The sequence below is a fragment of the Andrena cerasifolii genome, chromosome 4 (genome assembly GCF_050908995.1).
Source record: "Andrena cerasifolii isolate SP2316 chromosome 4, iyAndCera1_principal, whole genome shotgun sequence".
NCBI classification, from domain to species: Eukaryota; Metazoa; Arthropoda; class Insecta; order Hymenoptera; family Andrenidae; genus Andrena; species Andrena cerasifolii.
In genome coordinates, this window is record NC_135121.1 from 7,702,115 (window position 1) to 7,725,414 (window position 23,300).

A 23,300-nucleotide genomic window follows, 5' to 3' on the forward strand; every position below is an offset into this window, starting at 1 on the left:
ATAGAATAGAAAGATTGATATAGGGACCATTTTCTCACGAAAAGGGATTAAGCCTATGAGCGGCTTATATGGAAGATCGACTTTCCCCTTATCCATCAGCTAGTACCCCGTCGACCATTTCTATCTCCGTAGGAAGAATACACAGTACACACACTCGAAAAAAACAAACCACGCAAGCACAAGCCCCGGAATTAACGTGAAAACTTCTCTGTAGACACTAGCAAGTGGAGGAAGCTGAATCTAGTGTCTACAGAGAAGTTTTCACGTTTTCACAATTTACAGCACATGGAGGAAACTGAATTTAAATTTCGCCAACCCGAAGATACGGTCTGTGGTACACTGCTACGAATCCGTCAGGTACGACCGAGGAACCAGCCGTCGTCACTTCCTAATCCATTCTCCGATCAGTCTCCAATCCTGACCCTATCCACGACTCTCTGAAACGAACGTTTATCCGAGTCCCACGAAGCATGGACACCAACCCCTGTCTTCCGTCGTTTTCACCAGGGTGGAGCGCTTCCTGCATTCAAAGTCCGCTTGTTGTTTTCTGCTGCAGGACTATCTGATCGGCACGCCGACCTCGGCGGACCTGCAGAAGTCCCTCCCGCACACGGCCACGTCGATGCAGATGGGTGCTATAGCGCCATCCATGGGCGGACTGAGCCCGATGGGCCCGTCGACGATGCTCCCGAACACGATGCAGGGCGTGAACACGATGAACAGCATGTCGATGAACGGCATGGGCATGGGCGCGTACCAGGGCATGGGCTCGATGGGCATGTCCACGTCCCACGGCAGTTATCACAGCGGCCTAGTGCTGGGCGACTACCACTCGTTGTGACCCTGGGCCCCGGGCAGCCAGGGCAAGAGGAGCCAAGAGAAGACATAATCGGAGGCGCTCGTCTCGGCTCGTATTGGGATGCGCGCGCGAACCTCGGGTCCGTGGAACGCTGTCGAGGCCGCTCGAGAGACGTTCGACTACCGCGCGCGCACCCCGGACACCGACCCCCCAACACCTTTCCTGCTCGGAGGATGTAGGTAAATTTAGAGAGAAGTTTTCTTGTAGAGAACGTTAGCTCGCAGATCCCTATCCCCCCGATCGATGGATCCTAGAACACTCGAGTAAGACCGCGTCGCGATTCTCGCGGCATCCTGTCGATATTGCCGCGCGTATACAGACGAACGGCATTACGTTCGTACGCTGCCGTTCGATCTCCCTGGATTTTCGAACGTAGAAGATCGCAGCGGGGACGTTTGCGGGGCGTTGAAAGTGGGACGTCGGCGTAATCTCGATCGAAGTGTGTTCTGCCTCGGTAGGATTCGGGGGCGCAGATCGTTGAGATCGTCTCGCAATCGCGCGTACAGTTGCGGCCGTCTTTGGGGGGCCCGGTGGCGCAGTGGTTCGCGCGCAACTGGGGGAGAATCGAGGCAGCAGGGAGACGCTTCCGGGTGAAATAGCAAAAGACATGTTTAGCATTTTTCTTTTCGCGTAGCGCGTTACGCGGCGACAAGGCAGAGCTCGTACACTTCCAGAAACACGGTTCCAACGGGCCCGTGTCTATTTTTCGCGGATCCATACCCAACCACCCCCTCCCCCATCACTCCTTCTAATCTCGTAGCGTAACGCCTGGTACCGATGGTACCAGGAGCAAAGAGGGAGCGCATACGTTATTTACGGTTACCAGTAGTCGGCTCAGACCCCGTACAAGCCTCAGCGTGGCTGGCATCGCCTCTGCGAACCTCCGCGAACGTCGTGTTACGGTATCAATCTCTCTGGGCAGTCTCTTTTCTGGTTACACGCAGGGCCTTTGAGAAGTTGCCGGGAGAGGCGGTGGGGTAACTAGGGAACATCGATGACGGTCATTCGGATGAAAGTTTTGGGAGGAGGACAAAGCGAAATTGTAGAAGAATCTTGGAAAGATCTGGCCACTGAAGCGGCAGTACTATATTCTGGGGTGAAGTAATTGGAGAGTCAGTTGGTCAAAGTGACTGCAAGAAATTGATAGAGAATCCTAGGGACCCACGGTACCCACGAAATGGGTTTGAAACTCATTTGTTTTGTGCTAAATGTAGTTGGAAGTGTCTTTTACAGCAGTGGTCGAAAAGATGTGGTATCTACTTAAAAAAATCCCACACCTTTTCGACGTATTTGTATTTGTATTTTAAAGAACAGTGCGGTAGATTGACTAATGATTTTACGACCCCTTTTTTATTCACTCTCGCGTGTTCTGTGTGTCCCTGGTAGTTTGGCTCCAAATTCTATTTCCTTTAAGGACACTTAGAGTAGAGCAGAACTTCCATAGTAGAGAGAAACTATATTTTTCCTTCAAATATTCAAATCTTTGGTCCAATTCATGGAATTATTCTCAAACTGGACACCCTCAATTCCAGTACCTCTAATTCATTCCCTTTACAAGCGACAGACTCCCCCAAACAGCAAGGGAACCAAAACAGAAGAACCGCGACGAATAGGCGCAAGAAGTAACACGACCGACGTTGATGGTTCACCCATCGCATCCTCTGGGTGTGAAAGCAAGGCTGCCTAAAAGCCAGCTGAAAAGCAGAGAAAATAGGCGCCGATCCCTGAGGCGTGTACGGTTCCTGAGCCACCCGCTAATTAATTAACGTCGCTATAACGAACCACACACGCTCTTCACACACAATCTTCTTACACCGTACGCTTCTGTGTTTGTCCTGTGTACATATGTAGATAATACACACACACACGTAACACATACACACACAGACACACACACACACACACACACAAGAGACACATGCATTCGAGAGATGATTAAGTTAATCTCGTTTGTATTAGGCGAGCGTGTCGAGGCGCTTTCGAATCTAGCTCGCGGATCGCGATTTACTAGCATCCCCCTACCCCCGACACGCTATATCGTTCGTGAAACGATCTTTATTTATCACCCTTGAACGGTCCCGTTCCGAGAGGTCGCGTCTCTGTCAATTCGCGATCTTTCGCCGTACCTGTGCTCGGGCTGTCCAAGAATTCGCACGTGGCCTCGGCTGGCTCGGTAAACGGAGCCCAGAGGATACCACTTGGAGCGGCACCTTCGGTAACAGCTAAAGGAACGGCGGAAAATAGTCTTAATCGGTTGGCAAGTGTTGGTGGATAGGAAGAAACGCGTAGATTCTGAATGGTATGCAAATTAGCTTGAGCAAAGCGACGTTAGTAGGCGGAGCAGCTGTTTCCTGCCAACCAATTGCCGGGTGCCAATCTTTCCATCGCAAATAGAATCAGCAACACCTTCCGTGAACACGGTGGCTGTCTGCCGGTACTGGTGAATCATGAATTATACCGCTCCGAGTGGTCAGAGGCTGCGTCTGGGATGTGAATGAAATACACCGCTGAGAATAGTTGAGGGAGTTGTCTGGTCGGTGACAATCATTGATCGGTGAATTGTTCGAAGCGGTTTCGGGGGGACGGAAATTAGTGGCCGATATTGTTATACGAAGTGGACGCTGTTTCTTTGATTTCTCTTAAGTGGAAGCTATAGTTGCTATGAGCTGAATGTGGCTGGCCAGTGTTGCAGCATCGAGTAAGAGTGTGCATGCTCATTAGCAGTAATTGTGCAGTTATTCCACGTACTAGGTCACACTGCTCTAGGACAATTTACACCAGGGAGACGGTGAATATTGTAATTCCTTTCGTTGCTGAGCTTTAGTTTATTCAGAATCGAAGCTTTGTGAATTATCTTCAGCCTGGTTACTTGAATAAGAAGCAAGCTTTACTATTTATTATACTCTAAACAATGTATGAAAGATTGTAAAATAATCCAAGGAAAATTTTTCACATCTGGCCGGTAGCCCACTATTCACTAAGTACTCAACTATAGTAAAAGAAGAGCATCCCTCGAGATATCGAGCAACTACTTCGAGTTATATAGTAAAACCTGAAAATGAGGCTTTCACCCCTGAACCATAATGGCCACCGCGATTCCCATTGCGAATTCTTGATCAGCGAGCATACAGAAACGCTAGGAAATCGGCTATCGCATCGCCACGAATAGCCGGCGCGGAGACGCGAGCCACGGTTCGAAGCAATCTCGCGCGCCTCTGTATAAGGTAAACACCGATCGTAGCTTAAGTTAGCCCTGTAAGTTATCATTTAGTCGCAGTTCGCAGTCTGTACATAGCAGTGAGAACGGGAGAGCGTGAAAATGCGAAAGGGTGACAGAGGAAAATGTGAGGAGCGAGCAAACGCGGAGGGACGATTGAGACTGAGAGAAAGGGGGACGAGAAGGGAAGAAGAGACGGCGCGGCGTGTCACGCGAGAGGTGGCCGTGACTCAGGGGAGAGAAGAGCTATCGGCTCTCTATTCGAGGGGCATCTCTCGCGCGCGGATGCCCAGGGATATGTATTTCGTTGGCTGCGACATTGCCTTGTAAGATTCTTATCTAGGATGCTGAAGAGGGAGAAAAAAGGATTTCCCTTTAGAAAGAGTCCTCGGGACGAAACAGGGTAAGAAAGTGGGAGAGGGGGAAAGGAGTAAGAAGAGGAAACTATAACGTATAACGAGAGAGGACCGAGCGAGGCGGTTTTCTGTAGAATTTTACATCCTCGACTCTTAGCAGCACCGAACTCTCGCGCCAACCGACAGACGAGAAAACCGTGACTGGCTGAGCAAGCCATTTTCAGGAATATTCTTCTCTTTTCCTCAGTTTTTATTCATCTATCTCTAATCAATCCTGGGCCCTGTAGTTGGCACACACTGCTCAAGCTTCTGGGGGGAATTCGTAATCGAGACGCGGATCTTTTAAATCGTTTCTACAATCCAGGGGATTTCTTGAGGAGCCTATTTACGTTTTTAATCGATATTACATGCTATATTTCATTTTAAATTGTTTTCGAGGCGATAAGTGTCTGATTGCAAGCCAGCTGGTGGTAATGCTTCGATACTAGATCGCCGCAACCTCCAATCTTGTTCACCGCCGCCCCCATAGGCTTGGCGCGAAGAGGCAGTTCTAAGTACAGGCCCAGTGTTGCACTATTATTGCATTGGTGAAAAGATCAGGCATATATGTTTCGTGTTTCGTTGTTTATGCACGGTAGGCAGATATTATTAAACTGTCGCGCAGCGTTTCTTTTCGGTATTTCGTTCGTGATTTTTATAATCCATCGACGACCACGGGTCAATACGTTTCGATTCACGCACAATCTAAGCTTCGTACGCCACATTATACACGTACACTTTGTTACCAGGCCTGCACGTTTGCGACACATTCACGAAAGCTGCACTCGAACATGGTTTGGGGCGAGCCTCGAGGATATTTCTCTTCTTTGATAATTTTTATCAAATTTTAGATCCGCGCTGTATTTTCTTTTCTTTATCGATCGATACCAATCTTAAAGATTACGCGAACCTACCCCGTAAAGGGGGGTAGAATCATGCCAAGCAGTTTAAGTCCGGGGCAAACTTTTATCGCGAACTATGCACACAGTTTTAGAGACCTTATTCTCGTTCTATGTAATCAAGTTTTACGAAAGATCGATCACCGTTTTGTTTATATTCTGTTTTTTATTTCGTCCGAATGCACTTCGATACGTAATCGTGTTTTTATATAAAACTCTACTAGACTCTGCTAAATGTAGACCCAAATGTGGTACCCAGACTTCTAATCAGCAGTGTAGCTTTTATCACAGTTACGAATCATGTTGAGGGAGCACGTCGACGGTAGAGCAAGGACGGCGTACAAATAAACCGCAGCACAATATAAAGCTTCTCTGTCCATTCGAATCCGAAATTCGGCGTTCCAAATATTTAATGAAACGACCATTCGATGGTCAATCGCAATGAAACATCACGAATCGTTTAGCACAAATTGTCCAGTCACAATAACCAGCTTCCAGTTAAAGGAGAGAGCATCAGGGACGCGGGAGGCCGCGCGAGATGAAATGAGTTATTAAATCGAGGAAACGTACGTACACGAATAGGGACACACGTCAGAACACAGAAAAATGCTCCGCGACACGAGGGACGATCGACTAAATAACCCGCAGAGTTCTTCCCAGCTTCTTCTAATTCGTGTATCTTAGCGGAGGAGCCTAACGTTGCACAACTAACTAAGGAGAGATTGCTAAGAGAAGCAGATACAGAGAGAAAGGGAGCGAGAGCGAGGGAGAGAATGAATGGTATTATCGCGTATGAGTGTGAATGGCGGCGAAACGAAATGGGAGGCATGATAGACAAGTAAGAAGATCACCGATGTACGATCGAACTGTAATCGAGTAAAGTTGATGTTATTTAAAGTAATAAAAGGAAACTATTATATACGTTGACGTGCGTGCATCCTTACACACGTTATCCCGCACACCGTGGATCCTTCGCGGCGAGAAGACTCATATTCCATCAGTACGCCTCGGAAAAAAGAATTTCATTTAGAAGAACGTTAACGCTCACATTGGCCAATCCCTGCATTCATTCTACAAAGGATATCTTTTCCGGAAATCATATCTACAAGGGACTAAGATTGGCAGCTTTTCACGTTCTACTTAAAAGTCACAGAAGAATATAGAATTAGTGATAGTGGTTCTGAGAGAAGGCGATGTCACGTACATGTGACATCAGACAGAATTTTACAAATTAGCCAGCCCTAGGATCACAAGGAAGAAGCTGTACCCAGAATCTTTGACAGTTTGAGTAGCGTCGGCGCGTTTTCACGAGGATATTTTCTGAAAAGGATCGAATGCATTGTCCAAGAGTCTCCGAATGTTTACTTTGAAAAAAAAACCGAGCAAGGTCTGGCTCTGCATCGCTTAACCCTTGTACAGCGAATGCAGGGTGCATTTGGACTTATTCTAAATATCAAACTACAGGACTCACTTGTTGGAAAAGGCGGGAATTTTATATAACAAAATGGGAGACTAATTTGAAAGGTTATCACGAGGGGTATACGAATGAAATTATGGGACAAAATGTTCAAGCTATCCGACGTTGAAGAGTTAAGGGCCCCTTTTTTCAAAACACCTGCTCCACTAAAATGAGTGTTAACCCTGGTAGAGTCTCCACTTCGCCTATGCTTCGAAGTGTATTTAAATTCTCTGTATCCCTTTCAGAATCAGAAGAGTTTCTAAAGAAGTGAATCCATGAGTGGGTAAGAAAAGAGTTTCAAGTAGTCTACTGGTTAACCTAACGCTCACGAGATAATTGAAGCTAATTTCCCATGATTTTATTTAAACAAACCGTGGAGGTTTTGAGAAAATCGGCTTCCTTGTGGGAGGGGAAAGGGGCACCGTTGACGAAACTACCTGCAGCAGCTCAGAAAGATCGTCGAGCGATACGCGGCGAGTAATTATTTGAAAACGAGCATCGGTCCAGTTCTATTAGCTCTCTATCAGCGATCGTCGATGACAGATAAGGTCGGCCCGCCCTTTGTGTCGATATTTGCCGGTTTGGGCGCGTAACATGGGCCCCTTGTCTATCCATAGAGCGCTGGACGATCCTGAGGAAGAGCATCTGGCTCTTCCACGTGACCCGATCTCTTTGTGCCCGAGCGCAACGTCTTCTTGTTCCTCCTATCCGTCGATCGTCACGCTCCCTGAGCCTCTTCAAATTAACAGCGTATAAACAGTAACAAAGGGGGATGGGGTGGAGTTGATTTTCAGGGTGAAGAATAGGTTTCCTTTTTTTTTCAAAGACTGCTCAAAGAGGCTTTTCATCGGAGATCGACGGGGGCTTTTGGAAACTACCGAATATTGGAGTAAGTGCAAGTGGAGTAAGTCTTGAGTAGTGCTCCTAAGATGGGGTATTTTGCTTCTGTTTTAATATCGAAAGATGTGGAGTCTGTGCTTTTATTTCACTACTGGCAGATGATTTTAACAGAAAGTTCCCCTATGTTTCCTCCCCCCTTCTGGAGTACAAATTGATTTCATTACAACTAATTACTCGTCTAGTTTTAATTCCATTACTATCTTCTATAATATTGGGAAAATTGTAGGCAACACTGTGCTTCTTTGTGATTTCCTAATAGACAAATGTTGACCTATTTTTAAGAGGAAGATCTGCACGGCTCTTTATACCTTCCTCCTGGATCGTGTTTGGCTTTTGGGATTTAGTGGATCCTAAAAAGTATCCAAAGATCCTTTAATCGGCTCCCTGGGCCGTCGAACGACTCCACTGTGTTCACGATTCCGATCCCTCCTCGGCTCGATCTTTTCCACGATCCATCAGCCGGGCGGAATAAGAGCAGTCGACGCATGCTCATCGGCCTGTTATAATTTCGGTTCTATTAGGCTCGTAGTGGGACCATAAGCCCCGAGGGGATTTCAAGAGATCGTAAAGTTAAGCCTGGACCCCACAGAGGTATATACCACCGTGCCTCTTGCACTGTGTACCATCACCTCTGTGGTAGTGTCGAAATACACGCGGCCTTTCGATGCTCTTTTTTACGTAGGATCTGCCAGTGGTACTTCCAGCAAAATACCCTATACACAATGTTCAGCATCCCGCATAATGATTCTCCGCGAAATTCGCTTGCAACAAGTATCATGCCGAGGAAGGTAATTTATCAGAGCAGCTACATAAAAATTGTCACTGAAAAATTTAGTGACAATTGTGTGAATGGGACATAAACAACTTTTCTCTTCCGCGTTGTTCAAGCCGTTCAGTTGCTACTTTATTCAATTAGAACAGTCAAAGGGTAAGGGGAAAAACATCTCACAAAACAGCTTCCCTGTGTAGAGTGGTGATTCGACAGTTCTGTAGTCCCAGTCGCCAACAACAAAGTCTGCTATAAATCGCAAAATCACGAAAAATGGACATTGCTCGTTTTGTCCCCTTACCGTTCAGTTGCGGTCAGCAGAATGTCGACATCGAGTTGTAAGCCTGTTCAGAATGAGTACAGCAATTTGGAGAAGTGAACTGTTCGTACAGTGAGTATCACTGGTCTATATAGGCACGGAGTCTCGAGGGCCGCATAAAGGAGCGAAACCGACTGTGAAGAGGGTCCGTTCAGGGGTACACCGTCAAGTAGCATCTTGACACGGGGCTCACAATGGCTACTTGTTAGCTCAACGCGTCAACAGAGAAAGGAAAACGGTCCCTGGTCCCCCCCCGATCCCAGCTTTTCATCGTCCAAATACACTTGTCAAGAATAGGAACACCTTTCGACATCGTGTATGAACTTCAACGCTTCTGCTGGACTTGCTATCAAAGATGAATCACACGAATCTACAACCACGTCTACATTCCACATTCTCCAAGAGCCTTCCTCCCTTCACCCCTTAATTCCAAGGAACCCAACAGCAACTCGCAAGGCCTCCACGCCAGCGCGCTATCTCCCAAAGAAAACACTCGTCATAAAACTAATCAAACTGCCGACTTTGAAGACGCTCCATCGCAGAGCAGATACGTTACAAGCGATACACAGCTGTCGAGCAGAATTACCCCGACACAGTTTTCCCTTGGGTTGTCCCTCCTCGTTTCCTCTCCGCGGACGACTGTATTTAAAGTTTCGCACGGGGCCCGGCCTGTAACGCGCGCCCAGGGGGAGGCAGGTGCAGCGGGGCGGCAGAAAATCGCGAAGACACTTGGAAAATTGGAGGACGACCGTTTTGCGGGGCAACGGGGGCCCTCCCGTTGCCGAACAAGCCGGATAATAAGTTTGACGTGCGTTACAATGCAGTCATTACGCGCCGATAATGACGGGGCATTGAAGCGCGAACGGCCAAGGTGGATTGCAGTGCGGCAACGGGCCCCCATCGGCTGCATCTGTCCGGCCGACAATGGACGCCACGTTGCGCCACCCTGCGAATCGTTACGCGGAAATTAATGATGCCTCGCCCGACGTCGATGCCTCGTCAAAGTTGCATCCCCCCGGCGGCGGGGACGCTCGCGACCGCGATCGATTATCGAGCGCGGCGGAAATAATAGATTCCGGTGGATGCCGCCGCGGTAATCGTATCAATACCGGCGACAGGGTAATCGTATTATAAATTAGAAGTTTGTCAGACGATTGGAGATTTTAGACGGGGCTTTGTAACGATAATTGGGAGTAATATTTTATACCGGGGAATCTGTTATGCGCGAGGTAGTAACACCTGGTGCGTATATTCGAGGAATCTGGGGATGAAGGGTACGATTCCTCGGGGCACGTCGGAGACATGCATACTAGCTCTGTTAGATATTCTGAGACACGGAGTATTATGAATTGAAAGAAGGATAGGTAATCGAGGACGGTAACGATCGTTTCGAACATCCTGCAGAAACCACTCCTGAGCGTTGAAGGGATTAATATGCAGGAGGAAGCAGTGGGAAATGGCCGTAGAGTAAACGTAAATGATAAGGGAGCTAGGGGGTCAGTGGTTCCAGGTGGCGATTTAAAGCGAGTCGATCGATTTGTCTGATATTTCTGCTGGCTGGTCGACGACGGAGAGGGCGTAGGTGAAGGAACGGCTATTTACCAGGGCATCGGCGTAAATTACGACACCCGGGACGGGGGTTAAAGCGTTGCTCTACGCTTAGACCAGCGCGGCCGTGGTGGGGAGAGTGATTTCGAAGGGGGGAATATTTATGGGCAGACCGGCTGAAATTAATTTATGCAGCCGCATAGGCTGCCACGTAATTTATTCGCGGTGCCCGCGACGATCAGTCACTCTCTTCACTGGCTTTTGTGTGTAAGGAAATCCTTGCCCATTAGAAACGGCCACGAGGAGAGCCTTCCCTCCGCCTATACGCGATCCCTCTTTCTGTTTCTCTTCCACCGGCGCTCGATAGCCGGCCGCGTATACCTTCTGCCGCTGCCCCTTCCCCCCCTCGTGGAAGATCTAGAATCGTGACTGCTGGATCTATAGGTAAACGCAGGGGCATAGATCTGGGCACTGGTGTGTGATCTTGGACAGGTCAATTATAAGCTCCGAACTGGAGGATAAACTGTGCTCCGCGTTCTCTTCGTGATCGATCATTGTACTTAGAGATTCGGTGATACATTTCTTCGGCGTTACCCGTGCTTTCCTTTGTATCAGATGGAAGGCTTACTTTTGATCCATCGACAAGGGAACGCCGATGTTGATTCGTAAAAAGAGGTGCCATTCTTCTGTGTTTTTATACGCAAGGGATGATCAAGAAGTTAAAAGGTTATAGCATTTGAATCGCACTCTGCAGCAACTCTAACCTTCTGCTGTCTCAAATCAACCCTCCCAGTATCTGCCCAAAACAGCTGAGATTGCAAAACTGCAAGGATGCGGGAGGCAGGTCGCCGGCAAGGCCGCGAGGTCCTAACCCAGACCTTTAGCCTGCATCGAAGGGACGCAGGACTCCGAGAATCTGGAATAGACGGAGCGGTTTCGGGAGCGAAGAGAGGAAGAGGATCGACACGGTGGGGCCCAGAGAAAGCGGGAGGGAGAGGGAAGAGGCCAGGATCTCCGCGGAGGATCTGCTGTGCACCCGCGTTATGATTTGTGGGGGCCCAGATCCTGATCCTGTCTGCCTGGAAGAGGGCACCCACGCTTTCCAGGAACCGCGTCCTCCTCGTGTGGACCGACCGGCCGGCGGGCGGAGGAGCAACGCGGTGGAAAAGGGCCACTAGGGGGGACTGGCCCGTGGTGGGACGAATGGAAGAGGAGGGGGAGGAAGGACGTCTTCGAGATCAGCCGACCCGATTAAACCGAGGGTGTAATGGACGGACTAATTTGTGAAATTTAAATTCCGTCCCCGACGTTTTACCGCGAGAGGCGAGCCGGTGCCTGGGGGACCTCGTCCACGAGATAAATCGCGACCCCCTCCTGGACTTCATAGAATCTTACGGGGACAATCGGGCGGATCTTTCTGGAAAATCGTAGGTGGGCAGGTTTCGCGCTACGAAGTGCTGGCTGTCCGTTTGCTCGCGCCGCGGTGGTATCTAGATTTGCATTTCGACTGGGGCGCTTTTACCATTCTGCCTCGCTGTTTGTCGGATCGCTTAAGGGGGGTATGCCCGTTTGAACCCTCGGAAAATGTGTGCATTTCGTGGATTTTTTTACAAGTCAACGGCTCGATGAAGATTTCCCGTTTTTTTACTATGTTTACATAGTATTGTGAACTGCTTATAAAAAAAGTTTCAGTTAAAAAACTATTGTTTTTCGGAAGTTATGGATACATATCCGAAAGTCTCTCGATTTTAGACGGCTAAACGGTGGGCGTAAAAACAGCTGTATGCCGTGTCTGAATTAAAAAACAATAAATTCTTTCTATAAAGTATGTCAATAGCTATCGTCCACCGGGGCCGATTTTGAAAATTTTGAAAAATAAAGAAATGGTGAGAGATCAAAGGTAAAGTTGCATTTTTCTAAGAGAAAATGCCACCTGTTTTCTTTATAAATAATAAACGGGGAATCGGAATAAAAGAAGCCCTCGATGGACGATGTGGAATCTTATTACGATCCTGCATGCAAAATTGGAAGTGAATTGTTTGAACGTAGCGCGAGTTTTTAGGCCCGCCGTAATGAAAAATATAGTTCCGAGAAAACAGCGTTTAAAGTTTTAACTGCGATGCTTTGTTGATAAACTGTATTTTTCGTATCTCACACTTAATCAGCGATTCCAGGGGCATACAGTAAGCCTTCAGCAGACCAAGCAGCTTCTTCAGCAGTAATTCTTGACAATCGTTTAGCAGTTCTGGCTTCTTTAGTGGCTTCTTGCGCTCGAATCTTACTCAAAGTAATGCGGTGATGATCCTCTGCCCAACACCCTTCGTATGCTCCAGGGCCGATTTTAATGTTCATACTGCCCAATATATGTAAAAGACTTTTATGTCAATCATTGAAGATTGCAGCGCCGATAAAGGCCGCTATTTCAATTATTGTTGCACCACTGAAAATGGTTTAAGGAGCAATTTTCCAGAAGAGCGCGTTCAAGCTTTCATTACTATTCTGAGTAAAGCCACCTAGATATCCTTCCAATAAATTAGCACTGCTCAGTTCTTCATAAATAGGACGTATTGCTACGGCAACTTCCCTCGTTAAAGCAGGGTTACGTGTATATTCATGCAATTTATTTAAAATAGAAATTTTATGGTAGAAAGTTGCCCAAATTCCTCTTTTCATCTGTGTAATGGAATTACAGAAAATTCCTAATTGCCTTCCCTTAATAAACCGCGAGCTCGTCAATTAACTTTGCTGCTAATTTTCCGTGTACTTTTTCGTCAAGCCCTTTGGTTTTCTTTTTCAAATTGCGTAGCCTTGTTCCCATACGCTTCTGCACATATCCAACGCATTCTTTTTTTTTATAGGTTCACCATATGGAGGAGATGCTAATAGTCCTGCAAACGTTTTGCTATCCCCATCTCCGATGTAATTTAAATATTTTGTTTCGTGTAGTCCTTCGGATCTGTGAAACCTCTCACAAATTCCGTTCATTTCCATTTTGCTCGCGCTTCCTTCATAATTTACAGAGCACTTATGGGTTTCTTTCCACTCTTCATATTCCGCAGAATTAATCTTCCCTTTCATAGTTTCGCAGCCTTTGCAAAAACTTCATTTGATTACGACATCCAGAACTTTTCCTGAAAAATGTCCAATCAAAACTGTAATGCTCACTTTTTTTCAATACATTACAGCTATGGAAGTAGTAAACGGATGGAGATGAGCTTTACGGTGCTTATAGAGAAGAATTTGAAGTTTTAAGAAAAAATTATTTCAGTTTAAAAAAAAATTGAACCATTTTTGTGCAATTATTTTAAACAAATGCAGGTTTTTAACATCGGGCGCGTTTTTAAAAATCTGAAAATGGAGAATATAGTTCTGTAGTCTCACATTAGGGTAAAGTAGCCAAATATGAGATCCGTTTCTGAAAAACATCATAACTCTTGACTGAGAACAGTTTTATTAAAATTCGATACACGTTTTAAAAGTAGAATATGTAAAAGTAGTACTGAAAAGTACTATAACAAAGATTCGGTTTCTTCATAATAAAATAGAAACGAAAGTCATTCAAATACGCAGATAAAAAAAAATGGGTTCCGAATATGAGACCCAGTTTGTTTTTTTCTGAAACGTATTTTTTCTTTTTTTTTTATAAATTTCGTCGGCCCACCACCCAAGTCTTCATAGGCCCACCACGCTCATCATAACACTTTATACGTACATTTAACCCATTGTTCACCTAGCACATCCGAAGCATAAAGACCTGTGCAACAATTTCTTCTTCACTCTCATCAGTTGAACTTTCACGGGTCTCATATTCGGAAACAATAGCATGATATCTATTACGTAGCTTCGAAGTTAAGTCTTCATCTTTTAATGATGTACAACTAAGTAGTAAGCTTTAAACTCCATTGGAAGCACTATAATTTAATCGAACCACTTCAAGAACATTCTGCAACGTATTTCAGAAATATGTACTTGCTTAAAACGCTCAATTGATTACAATGCCACTGCGCAGACAAAACAACTAATACACGGTTAGTTAGTAAAGAAATAGCATCGCTATGCCATTCAAGAGTTCTGTAGCGGAGATAAGCTGGGGTCTCATATTAGGGGAGGTTGTCATATTCGGCCACTTTACCCTACTAAGGCATCGGTGACTAAGTAGCTTTACATTATCTAGAAAATAGCGTAAGTATCTACGAACACTACGACGTGCGTTACAAAAAATAGCACGTTTCAATTTTCTTACACACAGTAGCACGTTTCGGTTTGCCACGAAAAGAAGCACGTTCCATAGTTTCTGACGAATATTAGCACGTTTGGTCTTCCGCCGCGAAGACTACCACATTTGACTGCTCCGCCACGAAGAATAGCACATTTTGGATTATATTGCAGACTGCAGAAACTATCGCGTTTCAGCGCGCGGTCAGTTTAAAAGAATCCGATTGTTGATAATAGTGTTTAATAAATAATAATTCCATCTAATCTCCAAAGGACAACACATACGAAAATTTTAATCTACATAATTTAAGTAAGGGAGAGTGGGGGAATTGCGAACGCGGGGTAAACCCGAACATGCTACTTTTCGTTGCAAACCGCTCTGCCGTGCTAGTTTTCGCAGCGAAAACCGACACGTGATAGTTTTCGTGAGAACGAAGGCAAACGTGCTGCTTTTCGCAAGAAAATTGAAACGTGCTACTTTTCGTGACGCACGTCGACTAAACCATTATGTAATAGCTGCATGACAGATCCAAATTCGGTAGAACAAGGCCCGAAGGCAAGCATCCAAAGGACAAGGACGCGGGGCCCCCTGCAATAAAACAGTGGACAGGGGACAATAAGACAGTAAGAGGAGCAGAAAGAAAGGAAGGGAACACCAGGAAGGGAAGTGGCGCAATAGCAGTGAAAAGGTAGGAAGGTGGGAGAAAAAAATAAGACAGGGGAGACAGCGAAAGATGGGAGCATCGGGAGCAAGACGTCGACGTAGTGGCGGATTAGAGGCGGCTTCTCGCTGTATGGCGAGCGGGCCCCCATTGTCGGGGCCCGCGCATAATACGGTTATGATTTAGTTTTGGGTCGTGAGGATACGCGAGCGAACGAACGAAGGAACGGGCCGAGGGGGCCTGACGGGCCCCGCTTGGATGCAACATGGGACGAGGGGGAGAGGGGCGGCCGAGCTGTTGGTGTCGGGTTACAACAGGGCCAGGGCCCCGCCTGGACATCCACACGTCCTCGTATTCCGCGGACCCACACGCAGTCGGGCCCTTTAAGCGTGCCCATAACTGCGTGTACGGAGGGCCCACGATCACGCGTGTCCCCCTCTTTTATACCCCCTCGTCGCTCCTAGTTATCTCCGTGCCTTATTCCGCTCTCTCTCTCCGAGCGACGCTACCTTTTGTCGAGCCTTTCTTCTCCTTTTCGCAGGCTGCCCCCTCCTTCGCAGATCTGCTTAACTGTTCCCTCCTATTCGGCCCTCCCCTTCCCCAGATGATTTTCATAGATAGGGAACGTTCGGGGAAGTTTTTGGAAACAAAAGTGAGGGTTCCATGGAGGATGCTGAATGTCGGGGCAGTCTGCGGACTTTGTGTCTGCAGGGAAATGAGTGTCTGTTCGGGTTACAGAGGATGGGGTAGGTATAGGGAAAAGGTAGGATAGTTGGATAAAATCGAGTCTAGTTGCACTTTTAATATCCTATATTTTTAGTTACGCGTATTAAGTAAACATTAATAAGTACAATTCTTATTAAAAGTATGCTGTCATTTACTGGGCTTCTGCACGTTTTGAATTTTATAATTTTTTTTTTTTAATTACGATAAGAATAAGTAATTATTTTTATTACTTTTATTATTATTTTTATTACTTATTTATTTTATAGAAATTTCAAGAAAAATAAATTTAAATGCAATTTCAACAGTTATTTTGTTGTTATATATAAATATATTCGAGTATTAATCTGAAAGGTCCATAGATTCAACAATTCGGTTATTCACTGGTTGGTTTACCCTATGTTGTTTTATTGTCGTAGAGTTTAATTCTTTGGTTTTATTTTTTCAGTAATTCTTTCAAGTTAGTTATAGTTTACTTTCGTTTTATGATATTCCCTTTATCTCATGTTATTGAGTAAGATAAAAAAATATTCTTTAGAAAGGTAATGTGTTATTTATTCTTAAAATTTCACCGATCAAGTCTCCCCTTCAGTGGGGGATACCTGTTCATAACGTCACTGCCAGAAAATGTTTAAATTCAGTCGTAAAAATTAGTATTCAACTCTCAAATTTTTACAAGTATAATGAGAATACTATAAGAATCACAACTTAAATAATTAAATACAAACAAAGCAAGCCATTATTATTATTTTAATAAAAAAGCAAAACTGTGATCAACTATCTCACCTTTCCCCTAAGTATGTAGGTGTAGGGTTGATGCTGTTAGGAAGAGATCGTTTTGCACTCATCTTCGTTTGTAGACTCTACAAAGTACCATTATACCGAATTTTTAAGAAACAAGCGCCAGGGTGTTCTTCGCTTCCAGGGAACAAGAAATCGGTTCCTTTGGACATTATTAGTAGCTCGGACGTGCTATAGGTATTTGGACTTGGAGAGGGTTAAATTTTTTCGCCACAGTGGAGGGACACAATTCTACGATTCTAGATCAGATATGCACTTACTCCAAACAGCATTGCTATGGCCACAGGCCATCTGTTCCCACAGAATCGACCTATGGAGCATGAAAACCTCGAAACGGGAGGATCGTGCGGTGGAAAGAGAAAGTGCAGAAGGTATTTACGCAATTTTCTCTATCGGTACGATCCGCTGAATGATTGCAGAGTTTCTCCGCATAGTTACGGCTAGGTTTTTTCGACGGAGGGGTAAAATAAAAATAACCCCGTCACCTTTTGCCACAATGTCCTTTCCTCGCACGACGCGGGTGCACGTTCCGCGAACTCGCGAATTATGAATATGATTATCTCGGACGGGCTCTTGACGGGAAGCCAGACCTGTCCCAGAGGTGTCACCTTACATCCTCCCTCTCCTTCATGGTGTCGACGCTCCTAGGCCCCCTCGGGCTGCTCTCTCCCGTTCCTGGCTTGGCGCGTGACGTCGCCTCTCGTAACCGAATCTCGCGAATAATTGGACCTCCGCGCCCCCTGGCTTTCCTTCCGATCACCTCTCTATCGCATCTCCGTGAAAAGCACAAAAACGCCCTCTCCATTCCAGTGGCACACTCGGGATTTAATCTTGGCGGGAGCCGAGTTGACCGGATAGAAATATTTTTAATGCAAATTCAAGGAAATTTATTAGGTTACCATAAAAATTTATCTGAAGAATAAAATCCAGTTTTATTTTCTTGTTACAAAGCCTCTCCTTAGGGGATGGCCAGGACCCCTTAGCCCCGTTTGGGTGCGCCCTTCTCGTGTTAGTGTTCCTGATTTCTCCATATTTTTTGTTTCTCGGGAAATCAGAAATGAGATCATATTTCTTAAGAATTCTCGAGGATTCTCGAGAAACTGAAAAGAATATTGCAAAAATTATATTTCTGGAATAATGTTGATAATATTAATCAAAAACACAAGGAAACTTTAACTAAATGATTATTCCTGTCTAATTTATACAAAACTTGTGTAAATGAAAAAATAGATATTAAATATATCAAGCAACTCATTAGGTACTTAATTCAGTATACAATTTTTCTAAATTTTTAAATAAGAATTTAAGAGCACCTTCAGCAGTTAATAATATCGAATCTTCTGTGCTGTGATTTTCTATTGGAATTCATATAGGTTCTAACATTATTAATAAAATGTATTGTAAATTCTAGACGTGTTTATACGTCCGCGATTAATTAGTAATACATTCATTTACGAAAATAAATGAGATTTTAAAAATTTTTTCCTAAACTTAATTTTCTCGAGAAATTATAGTATTTCCCGAGAAATAAGAACTAAGCAATTATAAAATTTCTCGAGAAGGAACACTAGCTCAAGTCACCCTCAAACAACTTCCACTTCCACTGACAATCCATTAAACGTATCACAGAACCCTTTACCTCCGATTATTCTCTCGAATCTTGCGAACTGAAACTCAAATCATTCGATACGAGCTTCACATCAATGTGCCTTCCTCCTCAGCTGCCTTCGAGTCTTAGCACACACCTTTTGACGCCATCGCTGTCTTCAAGCCCAAGGTTTTGACAGTCTGCAAAAATCGTGTCGAGAGGGGTACGCACTTCGCGCGAGTAAAGGGGGGCATGACTGAAAGGAGCGGCGTAGAGGGGCGTAGGGGAGAGATGCAGATGGGCCGCCAGCCTCTTTTCCGCAGGGGCCCGCAATAAATTTAACGGGCCAACGAGGGGGGCAGGGCCGGCTCGCAAGCGCGGCACGATAACGATCGAACGAGCGTCAGAGAAGTGCTAAGTAACTACCGATCGTATCGGAGATAGAAGGTTCGCCTGGCTGCCTCTAGCCCCCCCCCCTCCCTCCGTGCACGGTGTATGCGTGCCACGGTGTACATACATCACAGGGCATTTTCTTGGCGCTATCGACGTCACCTAAAACTGTCACCGATACAGGGCCTCCGGTCCGACAATGGGTGCCCCAGGAACGGGCTAAGCCAGTTGTGTTTGACGTTTATGAATCGAATTTCTTTTACGCCCCCCCTTATGTCAGATACTGGGGGGAGATAGCGGGGAAAAGCGGCTCTGTTGTATATACGGGGACCGATCCATGGTGCGCAGTCGATGACGGGGCACGTCAGTGGGCTCGTAAACTGTTTCAACAGTTGGAGTTTGATGGAAGAAAGGTGGAGCTTGTGGGTGAACTTGGTTATGTGTTTTATTTTATGGGGCTTATGTGTTTCATTGAGAATGTGGAGCTTTGGAGATTGGGAGGCGGGTTAATTTAATGTGTTGGACTTATCTTCAAAGTGCTACCAACTTGATCAGAATTTCAGAGATTGTTCTTTCTAATCTTCCTGTTGTGCTCAACAATTTTTAAACAAATTCACTAAGCGATAGCTGAGTTATAACGACTTTAATTTTCACTGATTTTACACGCAGTTTTATGGAAAGACGCGATCATGACAGATAATATTGTATTTAATGTTAGTGTATTTGTTTTCTTTCCTTTTCTTTTATCTCGCAACAACTTTTTACGTTAGGTTGTAGAGCAGCAGTTAATGCTGAACCTCGCCTGCTCGCCATTGTAATTTTAATTGTAATGGTGCAATAAAGTCATTTAATAATAATAATAATAATAAAATACTTAGCTAAAAAAAATGTTGAAGAAATGGTACCAATGTTTTCAATCTTTTTGTACATGTATTACATGGATAGATGAAAATATCTGCCGAGTTTCAATTGTTTTCACCGCACCGTTTTAAAGAAATAAATTATAACTTCAGAAAATTGTAAATTCATAGCATTCGCACTGATAAAAGTTTAGCAAACAATGCTTGAGAAAGCATTTGAAAAGTGAAAAATACCTTTCTATGAGTTAAAGTAGGACTCTAACTGTCCTTCGAGTTCCTTACATTTAGATTTACTATACGTAAGACGTAGATATTCAAGTATTTCAAATTTATTAATATACTTTTGTCTAATATTGCACGTCCTATACACCCTTAATAGGTGGGCGATTACTTGGGAATAGGGGTGAATTACCTGTGGCGTGGATATATTATAGAAATTCTGTATCCGTGTTTATTATTAAAAATGCGAAGCGGATTATTTGAAATTAAAACTTCTCAAGGGAACCACTTGTCGATGATTCCCCCTCAATGATCCCCCCATCAAACTAGCATTACCATCCCCGAAGTAAGAACTCCCCTTGTAAACAATTATCACAGCCACCCGTGAGATGCATAAATACAATTCCCCTAATTCCCCGTATCATTGTATACAGGGCGCAATATGCGCGCCAGCCCCCTGATCTCGCTCTACCCTCGAATTGCCCCATAGAAACCCGCGGCCGCTTGGCTCCGGCCCACCAAGCATATGTCGAACATCGTCGCCCCCTTTCTCGCGCAGTGACACCATGGAATTTCGCGCAGACGATTGGCCGGTCGTTCGTCCAATGAAACGCGCGGCGAGCAGGGCGAACGTTATGGGGGTTGACGGGCAGGCGAGTCCCTCGGGGTGGTATCTACGGGATTAGGGCCAGGCTGACGCGATGGTAACTTAGTTATCATAACTCGTTCCCCTTTCTTCCTCCATTCGCGTGACTATAATGCGTTGCAGTGGCCATTCGGCACATAGTATGATACTTTAACCTTCTTCTCTAGTTCCTCCACGCTGATGCTTCAATCACAGGCCTAACCCAGAGATTCTTTATTTATTAACCTTGCGTTTCAGGCGATCCGTTCTGGAGAATTAACACGAAGCCAAGAATAAGGAAGAGTGTTCCCTAACGGGATCGAGCAGAGTGCATGGGGAGGGGCTGTGCGAGTCAAAGCGTCAGGTGAGCGATTACAGAGTCGATCCTTGGCTGCTTGTAATTCTAGACAGGAATTAAAGCGGCGCAGCGGACAGCCGCAGCCTCACCTTTACCAGCGGCACCGTAGAAAGAGCAACTCTGCGACGATCACCTGCGAGCTTCGACGTCGGAACCGAGAAAGCCGAGTTTTACAAGACTCCTGGCATCCTGGCCGGAGTGACATCTGAATTGTTTATGCAAGGAAGAGTAGCCTGAAGGGGATGCGGTAGCTTATGCCACTCCGACGAGTCTACCTACAATGTTAGCAAGGCATCGGTATGCGAATACATACCGCTGGTGCAACTTTACACCCGGAAGTGTCGAAGCATGTTAGCGCACTGGGACATTACTAGAGGTCCTCTGATAAATTCCTATTACCGCCTCTCTGACTGTCACCACGTGGCCGAGTCTCCCACGCGTAACCCTCCCTCCCGAACAGACTCTCCCCTCGCAGATACCAAAAACTGCATCCCATATCGCTTGAAGCATCCACCTGTCCGCCAGCGACGCTCCTGCTTGGACCACGACACCTGACGCTAACTAGCCGCTTACGAAAGATCGACCATTACCAGCGACAGTCGCGAATCCCGAGGAAATAACCCTTTCACCGCACACGCTGCGGCCGGAGGAAGACGTCGCGCGAACAGCTGGGACCGCCATTGACCGAGGTCCATTCAGAATACCGCCCTGACTCGACAGCTGAAGGACGCTGTTCTCCTACGACAAATTACGCTGGTTTTGGCGCGAGCTCCACCACCGTGGACGCCAGCCGTGCACGTACACCTCGCGCGCCTACAGCGCATACACGCGCGACCCGCTCTCTCCGACCTACCCCACCGAGAATCGTGTTTCAATACGGAAACCGAAAACCATATCATTACGCCGAAGCTCCGTTTCGTCGCTCACGAAACACGCTCGCGCGACTGGGAAGGTTTTGTCGCGACCTGCGCACACGCACGCGCGCCAGGCGTTTCGCAGGTGCGTGGACGACGCTGGGCGGCCGCGTGGCCTTCTCCTCGGATTCGATCTTCCACCCCCTGTCGCGAGCTTTTCGACCTCGTTCGGTCGGGGGACTTTAAATCCGCTAGGTGCGCGAGGTTGCGTCCTACATTTTGGCGTGCGAAAGTTGGGGTAAGTTGCGTAATGGGGGGGGGGGGGGATAATTTCAAAGCGTACGGTTAAGATTGTAGATCCTCGACTAATGGTCGCTGGCAATTGGCGCTCAGAAATAGAGAAGGATGTGAGGAAACCCTCTTCCTTGCTGGACTACCCCTCGAACATATTGGTGCGCGAAGTTGGGGGGTTGTATAGCGGGTGGGTTGTAGTCAGGGATAGAAAGGGTTAGCCTCGACGCACACCTTAAAATTTAGATCCTCGATGGCAATTGACGCTTAACGGGCTACCTCCCTCGTACGTTTCGGTGTACGAAGTTGGAGGGCTGCATGGTGGGGACGGTAATGGGGTATAGGGTGACAGAGAGGGGTAGTCTCGAAGTGCGCCTAAAACAGTAAATCCTCGACTAACGATCGATGGCCATTAACACTCGCGAGTAGAGGAGAGTCTGAAGAAACACTCCCTCCTTTATGGACTACCTTCACGGTTATAGTTTTCCATCGACTACCTTATCTCGCGCCACTCGCCTTCGAAAACCACATCTCTCGGCCATCGATTGCTCAATACGATTTCTCGCGGTTTCCCTGTGGTCTCTGGCTGTGCCATGTTTCTCTGGTTTCGGGTAGTCGGTATAACGTTGCCTACGGATCGTTCTCATAGAAACTTAGAAATCTACTCGAATCTCCATCGAAGATATCCAAATTCCTACCTACGCGTGTAGCAATATCACAGAGCTATTTCTGGCATCCGTTTCCTTAATTTGAAGACTCCCAACGCTCCGGAAGATTAATGCCTCATTGAGCCCCGGTGGTGTTAACTTATAGGTACTTATGCACAGGGTGTATCAATTAGAGAATGACCTGTTACAGCGGCAATTAACGGGCTAGCAGGAGCGACTGCAATAGGCAGCGGAGTGGCGTATGCTGTTTTTTAAGAGATCAGTGAGAGCTGCCGAGGGTGAGCCGCGAAAGTGGGGCAAAGTGGGAGCCCGTAATAGAATTAGTTCCGAAAGCCTGGGCCCGTAGGAACGGGACAATTGGCGAACGCTGGGCAAAATTGGCCACGCTGGTTACATAATGGGCCTCCTCGCGCATCGTCACATGGTGGGCAGCGCGAGTATTTAGATGAGTTGACTCCAATTGGCGTACGTACCGTGAGAATCCCAGTATCTAGCGCGCGCCGAGCGTGTGTGAACCGGCCAAGCGGCGAAGAAAAATGGGTGAACTAATCATGCAAATTGGGCACAATGTTACGTAATTCTGGTCTATCTTCGGCCATCCGCCGCCTAGAATCTCAACGCGACGCGCTGTCCAGCAAATGACTTGCATTTCGCGGGATATATTCGTGCCCTTGCCGAGGC

General features: G+C 46.3%; 1 protein-coding gene across 6 annotated transcripts in view; it reads left to right on the forward strand.

The window, feature by feature from the left end:
- Positions 1-6,295, forward strand: part of So (SIX homeobox 1 protein sine oculis) — a 49,408-nt gene extending 43,113 nt beyond the window's left edge. For 5 of the 6 annotated variants that reach the window (XM_076811507.1, XM_076811506.1, XM_076811511.1 and 2 more), the window contains exons 5-6: positions 283-357; positions 557-6,295. In XM_076811507.1, coding sequence (XP_076667622.1) covers positions 283-357; positions 557-841 — 360 coding nt within the window. In that variant the 3' untranslated portion in view covers positions 842-6,295. The remainder of the gene's footprint in view (positions 1-282; positions 358-556) is intronic. The other variant, XM_076811508.1, reaches the window with a different exon arrangement.
- The last annotated feature ends 17,005 nt before the right edge of the window (positions 6,296-23,300 follow it).